The 15,638-nt window shown below is 53.0% G+C and overlaps 1 protein-coding gene across 5 annotated transcripts in view; it reads left to right on the top strand.

Moving 5' to 3' along the window:
• The window catches only part of TPCN1 (two pore segment channel 1), a 118,772-nt gene that overhangs the window by 77,486 nt on the left and 25,648 nt on the right, over window positions 1–15,638 (top strand). For 3 of the 5 annotated variants that reach the window (XM_066260515.1, XM_066260513.1, XM_066260514.1), the window contains one exon: window positions 13,809–13,936. In XM_066260515.1, the coding sequence (XP_066116612.1) occupies window positions 13,809–13,936 (128 nt within the window). Of the gene's footprint in view, window positions 1–8,608; window positions 8,754–13,808; window positions 13,937–15,638 lie in introns of those variants that run through there. The other 2 variants (XR_010729296.1, XM_066260512.1) reach the window with 2 other exon arrangements.

The following is a 15,638-nucleotide window of genomic DNA, read 5'->3' as shown; positions in this document are numbered from 1 at the left end:
TTCGCGACCCTGTGGGATCCCAGGCTGGTCATTGCCATGTCTTCCGATGTTTCAAGAGAAGTCAGATTCTGTACTTTTAATCAGGAGTCTTCTGATTTTTAAATATTGGCGATTAATTCATATTTGTTAAACTTAGTCAGCAAGTCAAATCTGATCAAGGGTTTGCCTCTTCAGGGTCTCTGCTATAGAACATACCAGTTCAGCCTTCATGGTCTCTGCTATAGAACATACAAGAACAGCTGTTTTCTGTTCAAACAAACTACTTCAAAATAAGAAAACAGTACAAGTCCAATCAACGAACTCTCCACAGCCCCAGGTAGGGGCACACTTCACCTTTGGGTGGTGGCATTCAGTGGCAGGCAGAACTGGCTGAGGGAATGCCCTGTCTCTAGGTGCTTTGCCTAGAGAAAGACAGATTTCATTCATGTGTGGAATCGAGGGTGGAAGTCAAGGCAGGCCAGTGAGGACGAGAGAACGGAACAGGTGGGCGCCTCTCCTGCGAGCCCCTTCATCTTCCTTTTCTGTGTATCCTTTTCGCCCTCCTTGTCATCGTAGTTCACGGGGTTCTCTCTCCGCTGGAGGGCCCGTTTCCTCAATCTTCCTTATCTGCTTTCCGTCCGGGTACCCCGCCATCTCCTCTGTTCTTAGCCATTGGTCCAAGCTGGCAGGGACTTTGTTTTAGCTTTGGCTTGGAGATATGAAATAAAGATTCAAGTAGTCGTTAGGAGTAAAAAAAAAAAAAAGTAATAGTTTAATAGCTAGTCTTTGTCTTCTAATTCTTCTTTTAATCATCACCTTTTTGGGAACTGGAAAACTTAACAGTGTTTCAAATGGCCAGTGTGTTACTTCTTAAAAGAACTTACAACACCTGCCGCGGAGGTTACAAGAAACGGAGCAGACGGCGGTTATGGCTTCACGGTCTGGTTGGCAGTGAGACAAGCGAGTACGTGACACGCTGCATTTGTGGCACGTGTTAGGATTGAGGAAAGATCTAGAGGAGGGATGAGCAAGGAGGTAGGACATGGGGCAGGAGGTGGGATCATTCTGCCCTGACTCAGGGATGGGAGAAGGATCAGGAAAGGCTTTCGATAACACTGGAGTGTGCTGAGTCTTTGAAGATGGTTGTATCTGGCAAGGAGAAAGTAGGGGGTGGGTGGGATAACTGTGTTTCCTGTGGCCCTGCCCCCATCCCACCATGCCTCTCCTGATCACGCCATGACGACATCTGACTGGCATCCCGGAGATGAGCTGCTTTGTTCAAGGGCACCAGCACAACCTCCTAAACAGTCCGTTGGGATCCAGGGTTGATGAGGAAGTTCTCCACCTAGTACGCCAGGAATTGTGGATCTAACTCTCTCCTCTGCCGCAAAGCCTTGGAGCTCGGGCTTCCCTCAGAGGAGAAAATGGGGTTGGGTTCTGTCCTCATAACCACCCTTTCATAGACTGAGGAATCGGCATCTTACAATGCACCTGGGGTGTTTGGATGACAAATATATAAAAAAAACCCCACTTTTCTTTTGAACTCTTTCCCAAGTGTTTTTAGCTACAGAAGCAAGCTGTAGCATAACATTGCAGCAGTGTTTTTTTCCCATTTTTATTTTATTATTACTTTTTGCTTGTTTTTTTAAGGCCTGGTTTAGGGGCTATGTTTTTCTGGGGAAGCCTCCGCTGGTTGGGGAGTCTTATAGGTGAAGGTTGGTGGCTGCTTCTGCCTGTGTTTGGAACACTCCGAAATATATATCTCCCACGAGTGCTCTGTGGGTTCCACCCTTGCTCCCTGGCCTGGCCACAAAGCCGGCAGCTACAAATCTACAAATCAGTGTCCTTTGTGCCACCTTAGAGTATTGCTAGTTTTCCTCAGAGGCAGCCTCGCTACTCTCCCGTCAGAGGCCAGCCTGTTGCGGCTGGAAGGGACGTGTGCAGTCACGCTTATGTGGACGGCTTATCCTAACAGCCCTTGTGAAGTACTGGAATTTAGCCCCACTTTTCAGATGTGCAGTAGGAAGCGCGGGCAGGGTCGGTGGTCTGCCACGTACCAGGCGGGCACCGGGCAGGCGTGTGGCATGCTCCCTAATCTCAGAGCCCTGCCACCTCTTCCCGGGCCTCGCCTCGGGGGAGCATTTCTCCGCCCAGGCTCCGGTGACCTTGAAAGTTTCAATAACCTCTGCATAGAGAAAGGAAACTTAGACCTGCTCACCTGTCGAGAGTTGGGCCAAGGTACTTGGATCGAGTGACAGGCGTAGCCCTTGAAGAAGACCGAGTACCCTGACCCTCCGTCCCTGCCGGGCCCCAGACGCCTGGCCGTGGCCCCAGCCTTTTCCAGGCCATGACAAATTTTGTCTCCGTTACCCTGCTGGCGGACTGCCCTCCCTTCTTTCACTCTGCCCTAGAAATCAGAACCGATAATCAAACATTTTAAAGCAGGAGGCTGCTCCTATGCTCTTGTTTATTCGAGAATCTCATCATCTTGTTTTTTCTTATTTAAACCACTTGCACAACCCAACCTCCCTGTGGGCTGCTTCTCTCTGGCTTCTGATCTTGTCTCCACTTCAGCTGAAGACCTTTGTCCCCCTCTGGAACCTCTCCTCATCTGCCTGAACCGGTTAGGGTGGTGGCTGCATGTCCCTGCCATCTCCTCTGCTCTCTGTGCTTGGCCCCCAGCCCCTACATGCGATAGATTTGATTCATGTCACGTACCGGATCGGAGTTCGTGTTGGGCCATGATGGATTCCCAAAGGTTGTGGGAAAATGGACTTTTGGTGAAGTAGATAATTTAAAACATGGGCAAGAGGGCTGAGTTGGGCACAGTGTTCTTTCATAGGGTGATTAATGCCCCTTGGCCCCTCCAGCGCCGAGGTGGGTTTTGTACACCGCGTTCCCTTCCATCAAGGTTTAACCTGTGTGTGGGTTTCCTTCTCGTGCCTCTCTGATGCCCATCTGAGGTCACGCCTCATGGCTGCTGTGGTTTTGTGTCCTGATATGTTATATAACCATGCCTCTTTCTGGTATGAGTTTAGCAAAGAGAGGGACCGTGTCTTTTTCTGCACACAGCCTGGGCATTTAATAAAAAGACATCAAGTAACATATCTGGGATTGAGTCACCGGATTCCAAAAAACACCTGCGGGAGTCCCAAGTGACTCTTGTCACTCATGGCCTGGCCTACCCCTGGAGCCATCTGGGCTGACAGGGAGACTCATTCACATGTGATCAGGTCAGAAATAGCCCAGGCAGGGCCTGGCCCCTGCTTCCTCTAGGAGCCGCCTACTTTGTGGATGTTTTTTTTTGCTGCTTCTAGGGCTCTGCGGCTCTCCCGGAGCCCACATGTGCCCTGTCGCTGCCGTCTCAGCCCTGGGAGGCTGACTCCCTCCTTTCCTCATGTCTGAGCTCACCCCACCACCACCCTGTCCCTCGCAGGCCGCCTTTCTGTCTTGTTAATCTCTCTTTCTATTAGCTTGGTCTCCCCCCCCCCCCCCTTATTCTTTTAGCTCTTGCTGAACATCAGCTCGGGCAGAGCGACTGTGCTCCGTGCCGGCTAATGGCTTGGAGCCACTCCAAGCTGCCGGATGCGTTGGCTTTCACTTGTGGGTGGTCGTCGACAGGCGTGATGTCTTCCCTCTGTGGCTCTCGAGGGTCCCCTCTTCTTGCAGGCTCGGCTGTTCACACTTGGCTGGCCTGCCTCGTTGTCTGGAATCACAGCTTTTACTGCGCACACTGGAGCCAGACTGGTCGCCTCAACAAGGGCTCAGATTTTAACAGAACCAAAGCCCCCTCCGCCTCCAGGCCCGTTGGCTCCCTTTGGTCTTTGTTGCATGTCATTTTGTGCTGTTTCCTGTCAGATCAGACCCTGTCCCAAGGTGTGTCAGGCTCACAAATCTGGAGATGGCTTGGGAGAACTCTCAGGTTGTTAGAAATGTGTGTGTTGGGGGAGTGATTCTATATGTGGACACTCAACAGCGTTCTAATATTTTTCCGGTCTCTCCATCTGTAGCAAAGGATGGGGCTGAATTTCCGGCATCACCTCTTGGGGGCTGTGCAGCCTTGAATGAGGAGCTGAACCACAGTTTCTTCATCTGTAAAATGGGCATAAGAGTGTCTCCATTCAGGGTTGACATAAAGATTAAGTGGGAAATTCCACAGAACATCTCAGAGGACCAACTCAGGAAGTGGAAGTTCTAAATAACAGTAAAAGTATCAGGGTTCCATTTTCAACACAGTAGTAATGTCATCCTTTCCAGAGCCCCTGAGTCGGTAATCTGACTCTGAATCGAGGACTTGAGCTCCCTCTTCCTTTTATTCAAGTCTTTGGCTTCTGCTTAAGGGACCTAGGCCAGTTTTTGCATTTCCCTAAGGACCTGGTTGTGGAAAACGGGGGACCAGTGCAGTAATTTCCTTGACCTCCATTGGGGAGCGCGGCAGAGGTGATTTGATGCCAGCAGCTCCGTCTTCTGCCCGCTTTTGAGGATGGCTTCTCAGTTTTTCATATTTTTCTTTATTCGTGAGGCCTCTTTTGGGCTGCCTTCTGCCCTCGACTGAGGAGGAGGAGGAGGAGGCTGAGCCCAGTGACAGGTTTTCCAGCCCCTGCCGGCTCCTCTAGGGGCAGTGCCGGCCTAGCAAGCCCAGGGTCCTGGAAAAGCGGCACGCCTCAGCCATGAAGCTCCCTGCAGGACATAGACTTCCTCCCAACTGTCACTTCCCCCAGGGCCCGTGCCTCCTGGTCACTGCTTTTCTGAGTAGAAGATCCAGACGCTGGGGCGTGGCCAATGTTCTTGGAAACCCGGTCCAGCCAGGCCCTGGGTGCTCCCAGGTAGGGGCTAGAGCGGACCTGTGATCCACGCTGAGTGGACAGCACCAGCAGGACACGTCAGTAGCCTGCACAGAGAGTGGCTCAGGGCTGGCCTTGATCCTCTAGCACTGCTGGGTCTTCTGACCCCACGCAGGGGCCCAGGGAGTACCCGTGTGCAGTGAAAAATGCCTTCCATCTCCATTTGCTCCTCTGCCGCTCCCGTCTCCATCCCCATGTGTTCCACAATTAGCATTTCTGATGCTTCTGAGTGAACACGGACAGATGTTAGCACAGGTGCTGCGCTCTTCACTGGGTAAACAGAGTGGAGTTTGCATGCCTCTGTGTGTGTGTGTGTGTGCGCGTGCGTGTGCGCACGCGTGTGTGTGAAGCATAGGGCCTTTGAGATGTGCGTAGCTTTACAAATGTTTTCCTCAAAGCGTCAGAAGCACTTTGCACATGGTAGGTACTCAATAAATACTGCGTGATGAGTGAGTGATGGGAGTGAAGGTTTGTGTTTCACAGTAAACCTGATGGCACAGGAGCAGGAAGTGCAATGGCAAGTTAAGCCTTGAAAGGCACAGAGTAGAGAAGGTGGAAATCAGGACCTCCCTCACCACACAATTGCCTGTGGGCATCTGCAGACCGCTTGTCCTCTCTCTGCCGCGGCCAGAGAGGTAGTGGAGGGTGTGCCAAGGCTCGATTCTTCACGCAAAGGCTGGTGGGGAGGATTAAACGACAGAAGTGACCTTGTGGCTCCTTGTAAAGGTGAGCTCCCTGCGGCTTCCCTGGAAAGAGGAACTTGCATTTTGCCTGAGCAGGATGTTTGTAGTTGGCGTTACGATGTTTACCAAGACTGACCACCTTGGCTACAAGTTTTCCATGGGTACGCGTGGTCAGAATGTCCTGCTGTTAGAACCCATTGGTTCAAGTCCATTCTCCTTAACGTGGCTCACAGTTACCAGCTGCTCCTGCAGGTGTGGGAAAGAGGGTGGAGTGCTCTGTGACCTTGGACATATCACTTAGCCTCTCTGGGCTGTAGTTTCCCCCTCTGTAAATTGGAGGTGATTAACAGTCTCTGGTGGAAGGGGCTTTTTGACCTTTAGGACTCTGTCTGGTGCACATTGAGGGCTGAGGGTGAGCTATAGTTCTTGTTACCATTCCCACAACGGTGGCCTTGCCTCCAGCTCTTTAAGCTTTAAGATTACTGAACATTCGGGATGCCTAAACATGTCCTGCTGTTTGCTTCTCTGTGCTTTATGTATGACCTTCCTCGTCTCTGGAATGTACCCTTACCCCAGCCCCATCCACCTTGTGACACCTCTTCATCTTTCATCCTCCAAAAGCCTGCACAGACATCACCCCTACCTGCCTGCCTGCCTCCCTGCCTCCGTCCATCAGCCCCTGTAGAGGGTAGCAATTGTTATGTCCTCTTCTAGGCTATTGTAACGAACAAATGACTTTCATGCATCGGAATCACATTCCTTCTTTCGTCCCCTGATAGTGAGTCACCCCGTGAGGACAAAAGTCATGGTTTTACTTTTTCAGAAATTCGACAGCTAGCACAATGCCTGGTGTCCAGTAGGTGCTGAGTAAACGTCTCCTCAAATGAAACCGTGTTTATTGGCATCTGGACAGTCAGCCTTTGTCAACTCCACCCTCCCCTTGTGCTCCCCCAAATTTACCGCGTGATTCCAGAAGACTAGAGAGCTGCTCTCAAGGTCACGCCTGCAGTCCCAGGAGGCGAGGTTCCTGTGCGGCCAGTGTGGGGGTGGGGCCCCCAGGGGCAGCGATCGCCACCCGGGGTCACTAAGGGGTGCTCATCTTCCCAGCCTCTCCTGCCTTCCCTGCTCTCAGCTTTCCAGCCTGTCCTAGACCCTTCCACGCCAGCCTCATATATCTGCAGCGAACCCCTCCGAGTTTGGCCGCTTTGATCCCTGTCAGCTGGCCAGAAACAAAGTTGGAGGTGGTGCCGGGCATTATCCTGGCCAGTTCCAAACCAGACCTCCTCCTTCTAGAGCAGTGCTTGACCCACTGGACCGGCCTGGCTGAGCTTTTCGTTTTCCCTGTCCGCCTCTGGTCTGTGCCTTGGGCAGGATGGCTTTTGGGCTTGAGTCCAGCAGTTCAACAGGGAGGACTCTGTGCCAGCTCTCGCCTTTCTGGAAGTCGGGATGTTGGCCGGGGCTCGGCCCTGGGTTTGCAGCCGTTACTGCTGTGCGTGCGTGATGTGGGCCCGCACCGTCCGGCAACCAGTCGCCTGCAGGAGGAGGCCCGAGCAGGAGGAAGCGTGTGCGCTTTCCTTCAGCAGAGTGCCCCTCGCCCGGTTTCTGTCTGGGCGCCTTTGCAGAGCCAGCCAGCTCGGAAGCAGTATGGGTATGCCACGCCTGGAAAACTTGTCAGTGTCACTCTGGCTTATTTTCCTGTCCCTTTCAAGCTTTTTCCCATGGAGTGGGGCTCTCAGCGACAACTGGCAAATGGTTGGGCGATTGCTTGTTGTCATTCTGGTGGGCACCGGTTTCCAGAGGGCCCTGAGCGCTTTGTGGGTATTGGCATTTGTTTCTGCCATGCCCAGAGCACGGCTGGCACCGGTCCCAGTTAATGGATGAAGAAACTGAGGCTCTGGGGGATTAGATCGTGAACTGGGGGAGGGGAGGGGTAGAGCTGTGAGTGAACTTGGATGAACAGGGCTACCTTTTGTCTTGAAGAGGATGTGCCGGCTTGTGCCCGCATGTGTGTTTGTGTGTGTGTTTAAAGATGTGTAAGGTTGTGTACACAGAAGAGAGAATGAAAGGGAGGGAGGATTGCACGGAGGCCGGGTCCTCAGTATAAGCCGGCCCAGATCAATCATTGCCTTGTGTGCTTTCTGATCAGAGATGCCTCCTACGAAGAAGGAGCTCACAGGCCTTTTATCCAAAGCAGCCTCCTGCCCCGGGCCCCAAAGGAAGCCCTGGAGTGGTTTACCCAGTCCAGCAGACCCTGCCCTTGCTGGGTGGGGGGTGGGGGGGTCACAGGAGCCCCTGCTCTGCTGGCTCCTCTCCTCCCCTCCCCTCACTGGTGCAGCTTTATGGCCAGCATATGGAAACTGTTTCTATTTACCCAGCAGCGCCAGGATGCTGCTGCACGCTGTGCTCCAGCGAACGGAAACCTCGGATTCCCCGCAGGGCCGTTTCAGAGGCTGCATGCAAAGCAGCCAGCTGTTTTGCAGGGAGCGTCTGGGCCCTGTTACATCAGCGTCACCATCTGTGCAAACAGGTCATCCTGGTTTGTCTGCCCGTCCTCTGGATGGGGAGCTGCTCTCTCACACTTTGAAGCAGTCTCTGTTATTGTTTTGAATCCTGATGCCTGTCAGTTGCCCCCCCCCCCCCAGTTCTTTCTTCTGCCCATGATTTTTATTAGTTCCCCTCCATGGACTGATGGCCAGGATTTAGAGAGGGTAGGTAATGGGTGGGTGTTGCATAACCTTCAGTGGTTAAGGTCTAAGGGCCTGAAAAGGCCACTGACTAGTTTTCACATGAGTGCTCTCTGCTCTGGGCACCAAAAGTGCAGAACAAGATGTTTCCCTTCTGAGAACTTGCCCCGAAGGCAGAATGGGACCTTCCCAGGTGCCAAGAATGTTTCTGGTCAGCCTCCTCTGTTCCTGGTCAGCCTCTTCTGGCCCTTTTGAAACGTCCTGCAAGCAGAGAAACTGGCTCGCCTGAGAGCCAAGAAGACGGCTTCCCTCACCCTCCGGCCAGCTGCCACCCTCCGGCCTGCTGCATGTCTTTTCCCTTCTTCCTTCTCTCCATTCCTGGCCCGCTGCCAAGGTGGACATGCAGAGGCCCGGGCCAGTTGTCATCCTCCTGGAGGAGGTGGTGGAGGGCCAGCCCCCCGACAGCCCCATGCTGAGGTCATCCTGTTTCCTGGAGCGGGGCCTCTGTGGTATGCTCCTCTCTTGCCTTCCCAGCTCTCCTCGAAGACCCTGCCGTGCGCTGGGTAAGGACGGTGCCAAAGTCCTAGGTCATACGTGCTGATTCTTCCATTATCTCTGATAGTCACCTGTGTGAGAGCCGGTCCAGCTCACAGGATGGGGCTGGACCCGGGGTGCTATGGTCAGAGCCCACTTGACCGCGTTGGTGGCCAGGACTGTTCCTGAGCAGGGACGTGCCAAAAGATGCCAGCACCAGTCATTTACTAGGGGACCTTTTCTCCCAGGAAGTGCACATTCGGCCCAGGTGGGCAGGAGCAGATCAGGGTAGAAGGGCATCAGGTCACCAGGGCAGGTGGGTGCTTACAGTCATGGGGCTCTGAGACTCCCCAGGCAGGTGACCTGGGCAGCCTCAGTGAGCTTCAGTGGGGCTGTGGGGACAGACCATTCCCTGGGACTTCATGCCCAGGGGTGACCAGGGAAATGGGGAGTCCCCCGCAGCTCTCACCTGCTTTGAGGGAGTACATCTGAGGAAGCCCCTAGGGTGGGTTCCCCAGTACGCAGGACCTCTGCTCTGGACACCCTCCCCCTCAGAACTAGAGGACAGTCAGGTGGCCCCCTTGCCTCTGATGGGCCTCCTGTGTCCTCTGTTTTACGGACCATAACTGTCCTTTCCCTCTGGGAGGCCGCTGGGCCTTTCAGCATTCCTCGTAACTGCAGCAGCGAAGCACCTGGGAGTTGGAGCGTGTCCATCACCTCTCTGGCCACTTCTCCAGGAGCAGAGGGGGAGGGGACCGGGACCCACACGGTGCCCAGCCCCCGCACATGCAGCACACTCAGAGTGCTGCTGGACTTGGCTGTAAAGCTGTCCCCGCTGCATGAGGGCTGCAAATGAAAGGAATGGGAGGGCCATGGCCCCGCCATCCATCAGCGCCCTTTCTGTCCTGCTAAATGCACACTGCCTCGCCGCTCAGGCCTGGTGAAGGGGGCTCTTTGAAATCAACCGTGGCTTCCTTGAAAAGCCCCTCAGCGTCCCTCATCTCCCTTGTCACCTAGGGCCTTGCAGCCCTCTCCCCACATAAGAGCCGCAAATCAGCTCTCAGGCTTTGCCTGTCAGGATCTGGTCAGCAAGCCAAGGTCTGTTTTCTGAGCCAGTGCAAGGTTGAGTGCGTAGAAGCCCGGAACCAAGTCCATTCTTCCCCTCAGCAGTTCAGGTCGTATTTTTCCTTTCTTTCCTTCTTAAGGCTCTACTCTGAATTCCTCTTATACAAAATAGTCGCTCTTCTTAACACCCTGCATGTGGGGTCTACCCTGTGGGCCCTGCCCATCCCACCTGCTGTGCCCTCCAGCTGCTGCCCGTGTTTGAATGTTCCATGAATTTCAGGGCTAGAGCTCCCCTTTCAGATATGTTTGTTGAGCACTTGTTACATCATGCCTGACACAGTCCTGGGCTCTCAGAGTATCTCAGTGAACAAGACAAAGGCCCTGTCCTCACGGGGCTGACATTCCAAGCAGGGAAACAGGCCCACAAGAAAATAAATGCATTGTGTGAGGTGGGGGTGGGGGTTCCAGCCCCAGGAAGGAGCAGTGAGCAGCCTCAGAGGGGGACAGAGGGGGACAGAGATGTGACGTCCCAGGGGGAAGCCAAAGGCGGCTTCTGAGAGGACGGTGTCTGGGTGGGCCCCTGGGAGATGAGAAGGCGGCCAGGTACAGATCTGGGGAAGGGCAGGGGAACAGAAAGTGCCGGGAAAGCAAGGCTAATGTCGCTGCCCCCTGTGCCAGCTCGTCGCCCCCACCCTATCCCAGCACTGCTGTGACTGTAGCTGGGACTGCCACATCTTGGACACGGGCCCTTCCCGGGATGGCCGTGTCTTGGACACAGGCTCCCGCCGTGGTGTGTGAAGGCTGAGGAGGACGGGGCCTGGCCTCACGGGGTGGCAGCACCATGCAGCTGCCTGCCTGTAGCTGCTCTGGATGTCCGAGTCACATTTTGGCTCATGCCTCCCTGGTCCCTGTGAGCAGGTTGAGGAAGGTGGTTGGACTTACTCTCTCCGCCGAGGGCTTAGCTCTTTCAGGAATGGGCACCTGGATCGGAATGGGGAGTGTTAGCCTTGGGTGGAGAAGGGCCAGCATTGCTGAGTGCAGGTGGCAGCCACATGTCCCTCCTCCTCCTTGTAACTCCATTTTAGTGATTTCTGCTGCTAATGGTTCTTTTAACACTACCCTATCACCCTTGTCAGGTTTCCAATTCTTGAGAGACACATAGCCTCCTGCATAGGAGCCAGCCAGCCTAGATTGGTCTCCTAGCCCAGTGTCTCAGTAGCGGTGTGGCTTCAGGGAGGTCCTTAGCTTTTCTGCACCTTAATTTCCTCCAATCTGAAATGGGATTAATGATATTACCTTTTTCATAGGACCATTGTGAGATTTAAATAGGCTGATTGGTATAAAGTACTTAGATATGTAGGTTATCCATTGCTAGAGAACAAACCACCTCAGAATGTAATGCCTTGTGCTAGCAACCTCATTTACGCTGCTCATGAACTTGCAGTTTGGGCAGGTGTTGGGGGGCAGCTTCTCTGCTCCTCACAGTGTTGGTTTGGACACTTGACGGAGCAGATGTGGCTCATTTGGTTGGCTGAGAAGGTGCTGACTGTCGGCTGGGAGCTCAGCCGGGCTGTGGACAAGGGACCTGGATTCCTCTCGTGGGCCCCTCCACCAGCTGCGTGGGCTTCCTCCACATGGTCCCAAGAGGAAAAGGCAGAAGCACTTTTATGACTTTGCCTTGGAATCTTAAACGTTACGTCAGGGTTCCCCAAACTTTTTACACAGGGGGCCAGTTCACTGTCCCTCAGACCATTGGAGGGCCGCCACATACAGTGCTCCTCTCACTGACCACCAATGAAAGAGGTGTCCCTTCCGGAAGTGCAGCGGGGGGGGGGGGGGCGGATAAATGGCCTCATGCTGCAATGGGGGGCTACATGCGGCCCGCGGGCCGTAGTTTGGAGACGCCTGCGTTACGTCCTCCATCCCCTATCGGTCAAGGCAGTCACAAAGGCTGCATTGGTTTCAGGAGGAGACACAGCTCCACCTCTTTGTAGGAAGTGGCAGGTTCCCAGAAGAGCATGGGGGATGGAAGGAAATACTGTGTCTGTCTTTGGAAAGGGACCTCTGCTACAGAACAGGTTTGAAGCGGGATTGTCTATTCTATAGGGGCAGGTATGAGGAGTGTGGATTGTGGGGAACCAGATTGTCATCATAGATATTCTTTCTCTAACAAGCCGACAGATGCTTCTTGGTGTCACAGCTGACCATGTAGAGCAGCGGTTCTCGGACAACCAAAACACAGGGGTCGCCTAAAGCCATCAGAAATACATATTTTATTTAAAATAATAAAATATGTATTTTAAAATATGTATTTTCTGATGGCTTTAGGCGACCCCTGTGTGTTGGTCATTCGACCCCCGCTGGGGTCGCGACCCACAGGTTGAGAACCGCTGATGTAGAGACACTTGAGAGTGTGTGACCCCCAAGCAAAAGGGTCTTTATGGGCCCAGATTTGGGAAACACACAGAGGTAGATTTTAGGTGTAGCTTGATCCCAAGGCTACAGCTCGGGTGACCTCTGTTCCCGTCTTGTACTCCAATGACGTCCTTCTCGGGCAGGCTTGCCCCACATGGGGGCAGAGGCAGCCTCCAGCAGCCACAGGGAGAGAGCCCCCCCTCCTTCCTCAGTGCTCCAGGAAAAGTCCCAATTTCAGCCCTCACTGGCCAGGCTTGGGTCACACCTATGCCTGAATTCAGCCCTGTCTTGGAGACACGAGAGGTTCTTATTGCACCTGGGTCACCTGCCCGGGGCCAGAGGCGGAGTCAGCCAGAGCCACAGGCAGATGGGGCAGTGAAGAAAAGGGCACGGGAGTCAGTAGGCAGGCGCAGCAGGTGACCCTGCACCAACGAACTCATCCTATTATTGTTATTTTCTCACTCAGAATATTCACATGCCTCCAAAGTCAAAAGTAAACAGAGACCTGGCTGGTTGGCTCAGCGGTAGAACGTTGGGCCGGCGTGTGGAATTCCTGGGTTCATGTGGAAGTCCCAGGTTCGATTCCCAGTCAGGGCACACAGGAGAAGCGCCCATTTGCTTCTCCACCCCTCCCCCTCTCCTCTCTCTCTTCCCCTCTTGTAGCCAAGGCTCTATTGAAGCAAAGTTGGCATGGGTGCTGAGGATGGCTCCATGGCCTCCGCTTCAGGTGCTAGAATGGCTTCAGTTGCAAGGGAGCAATGCCCCCTGGTGGGCATGCCAGGTGGATCCCAGTCGGGTGCATGTGGGAGTCTGTCTGGCTGCCTCCTAGCTTCTTACTTCGGAAAAATACAAAAAATAAAAAGTAAACAGAAAGATTACTTCCTCTGAGCAACGCTTCTACCCAGTGCCCCACCTAGTTTGTAGGTAACCAGGTGCATTGAGTTCTCCTTTCGCTTTCCCGAGGATAGCTGTGTGTTTCCTTGTTTCCTCTCTTCCTCACACAAAAGATGAGTGTGCTCTTCTGCACTTGCTGTTTTCACTTAATAAGGGAAAGGAACACATTTTTTTTATTTTTTACAGAGACAGAGAGAGTCAGAGAGAGGGATAGACAGGGACAGACAGACAGGAACGGAGAGATGAGAAGCATCAATCATTAGTTTTTCATTGCGCATTGCGACCCCTTAGTTGTTCATTGATTGCTTTCTCATATGTGTCTTGACCGCGGGCCTTCAGCAGACCGAGTAACCCCTTGCTGGAGCCAGCGACCTTGGGTTCAAGCTGGTGAGCTTTTGCTCAAACCGGATGAGCCCGTGCTCAATCAAGCTGGCGACCTCGGGATCTCGAACCTGGATCCTCTGCATCCCAGTCCGACGCTCTATCCACTGTGCCACTGCCTGGTCAGCCAAGGAGCACATTTTTAACTAGCCATACTAATTCTTGCTGTCTTAGGACGGGGGTGGGGTGGGGGGTGGAGCTCTGACTTCTAAGTAATGGTATACACGGAGGGGCATGGGAGGTGACTGCCAGCCTCTTCTTCCGGTGAACGGTGTCTTTCTTCTCTCAAGCCTGGGCTGTAAAGGAACCTCTTTCCTCTTCTAATGCAGATGGAGGCAGCTGCGCCGTGCAGGACTCCCAGGCCCCCAGCCTGAGCTCAGAGGCTGAGAGTTTCCCCTCGAGCCCCACTGGACACAACTGGGAGATGAATTATCAAGAGGCAGCAGTCTACCTCCAGGTGAGGCTCTCTGGGTCAGGAGCTGGGCCTTTCTTGGCACCCGTTGGTGGAGGAGCAGAACTGGGGCTCTGTTGGATGCCCAGAGATTCAGTTCTGGCTTTGGTTCTCTTTGCATGAGCTTCTCTGTGCAGGGCGGTGTGCATGGGCTTGTCCGGTGACCCCCGTTCGTGGTTCCACCTACCCCTCCCTGCGGCCTTCTCTGTCTCTGTCTCTCTCTCTCTCTCTCTCTCTCTCTCTCGGGAGAGACATTTTCTTTCTATACTTACTGCTATAGCAGGGTGCTGACCTAGCGTGGGAAATGTAGAGACCTTATTCCTCTTCCTGTTTAACTTTCTACTGCTTTCATGTTTCCTGTTTCATGCTTGGGTGTTTTTCTGTTTTTTAGTAAAAATAAGGCTTTCTTATAAAAGTGATACATGCTCATTACTAGAAGTATAGGTATGAAGGGGATGTAAATAAACTTTCCCTAAGGCAGGCGCTGTGAACATTATTTATTTGAAGAGTCACATGCAGGCTTTCTGTGTTTTCTAAGATGATTCTAGTCCTGTGGTATCTATCTATGGTTGTATACAGCTTGCTTTTTTCCACATGTTACTGTAACTCTTGTAAACAAGTTTCAATGCTTTGATGTGCTCCTCAACAATGAGTTTTGATTCAGATTCGGGACATCGTAGCAAGCTCAGGCATGCCTCTTCATCTGTCTGGGCCACCCAAGGGCGCCTTGGGCGCTGTCACCTTCTCTGAGGCTGAACAGGTGCTAGAAGAGAGTGTGGGACGGGTCCAGACCCAGAATCAGAATGGCCTGGGGGACTTCAGAAATCCGATCATTGCTTCTTTCCTTATGCAGGAGGGGAATATCAGAAATAAAAATATCTAATGTTAAGTGGGCACTTGCTGATCTAACAACCCGTTGAAGGGGTTGTTTATAGCCCAGCAGCTGAGGCTGAGAGAGGCTCGATGGGTCCAAAGCCACCCAGCTAGTTAGTTGCAGAGCATGGATTTAAACCGTGTCCGTCTAGCCTCCAAATAATGTTCTTTCTTCTAGATGTTGTTGCCTCATTTCTACACCCTACCACATGTATCCACTTGGAAATGAGCCATGTAGTTGTGGGGAAATAAAAGGTTACAGAACAGCAGTTAATAGTATGATCATTTTTCAGTAACATTTACATATGTACACATGTAAACAGGTACATAGATACATGCATGTACCTATGGCAGCAGATATCTGTATATGTTTGTGTGTTTGCACAGTTGGCGCTCACATCTGGAAAGTTGTTTTATCTCAGTATTAAAGGTGATTTTACCTTTAGCTGATGGAGGTTTTACAACCTTATGATCCTGTGTATTACTTGAATGATTTTTTTTTTTTTGCCAAAAATACATCTTTTTTTTTTTTTTGTATTTCTCTGAAGCTGGAAACGGGGAGAGACAGTCAGACAGACTCCCGCATGCGCCCGACCGGGATCCACCCGGCACGCCCACCAGGGGCGATGCTCTGCCCCTCCGGGGTGTCGCTCTGCCGGGACCAGAGCCACTCCAGCGCCTGGGGCAGAGGCCAAGGAGCCATCCCCAGCGCCCGGGCCATCTTTGCTCCAATGGAGCCTTGGCTGCGGGAGGGGAAGAGAGAGACAGAGAGGAAGGAGGGGGGGGAGGGTGGAGAAGCAAATGGGCGCCTCTCCTATGTGCCCTGGCCAGGAAT

This window comes from Saccopteryx bilineata, chromosome 2 (assembly GCF_036850765.1).
Source record: "Saccopteryx bilineata isolate mSacBil1 chromosome 2, mSacBil1_pri_phased_curated, whole genome shotgun sequence".
Classification (NCBI taxonomy): Eukaryota; Metazoa; Chordata; class Mammalia; order Chiroptera; family Emballonuridae; genus Saccopteryx; species Saccopteryx bilineata.
Note: the sequence above shows the minus strand (reverse complement) of the source record. Positions and strands in the feature narration are given on the sequence as shown.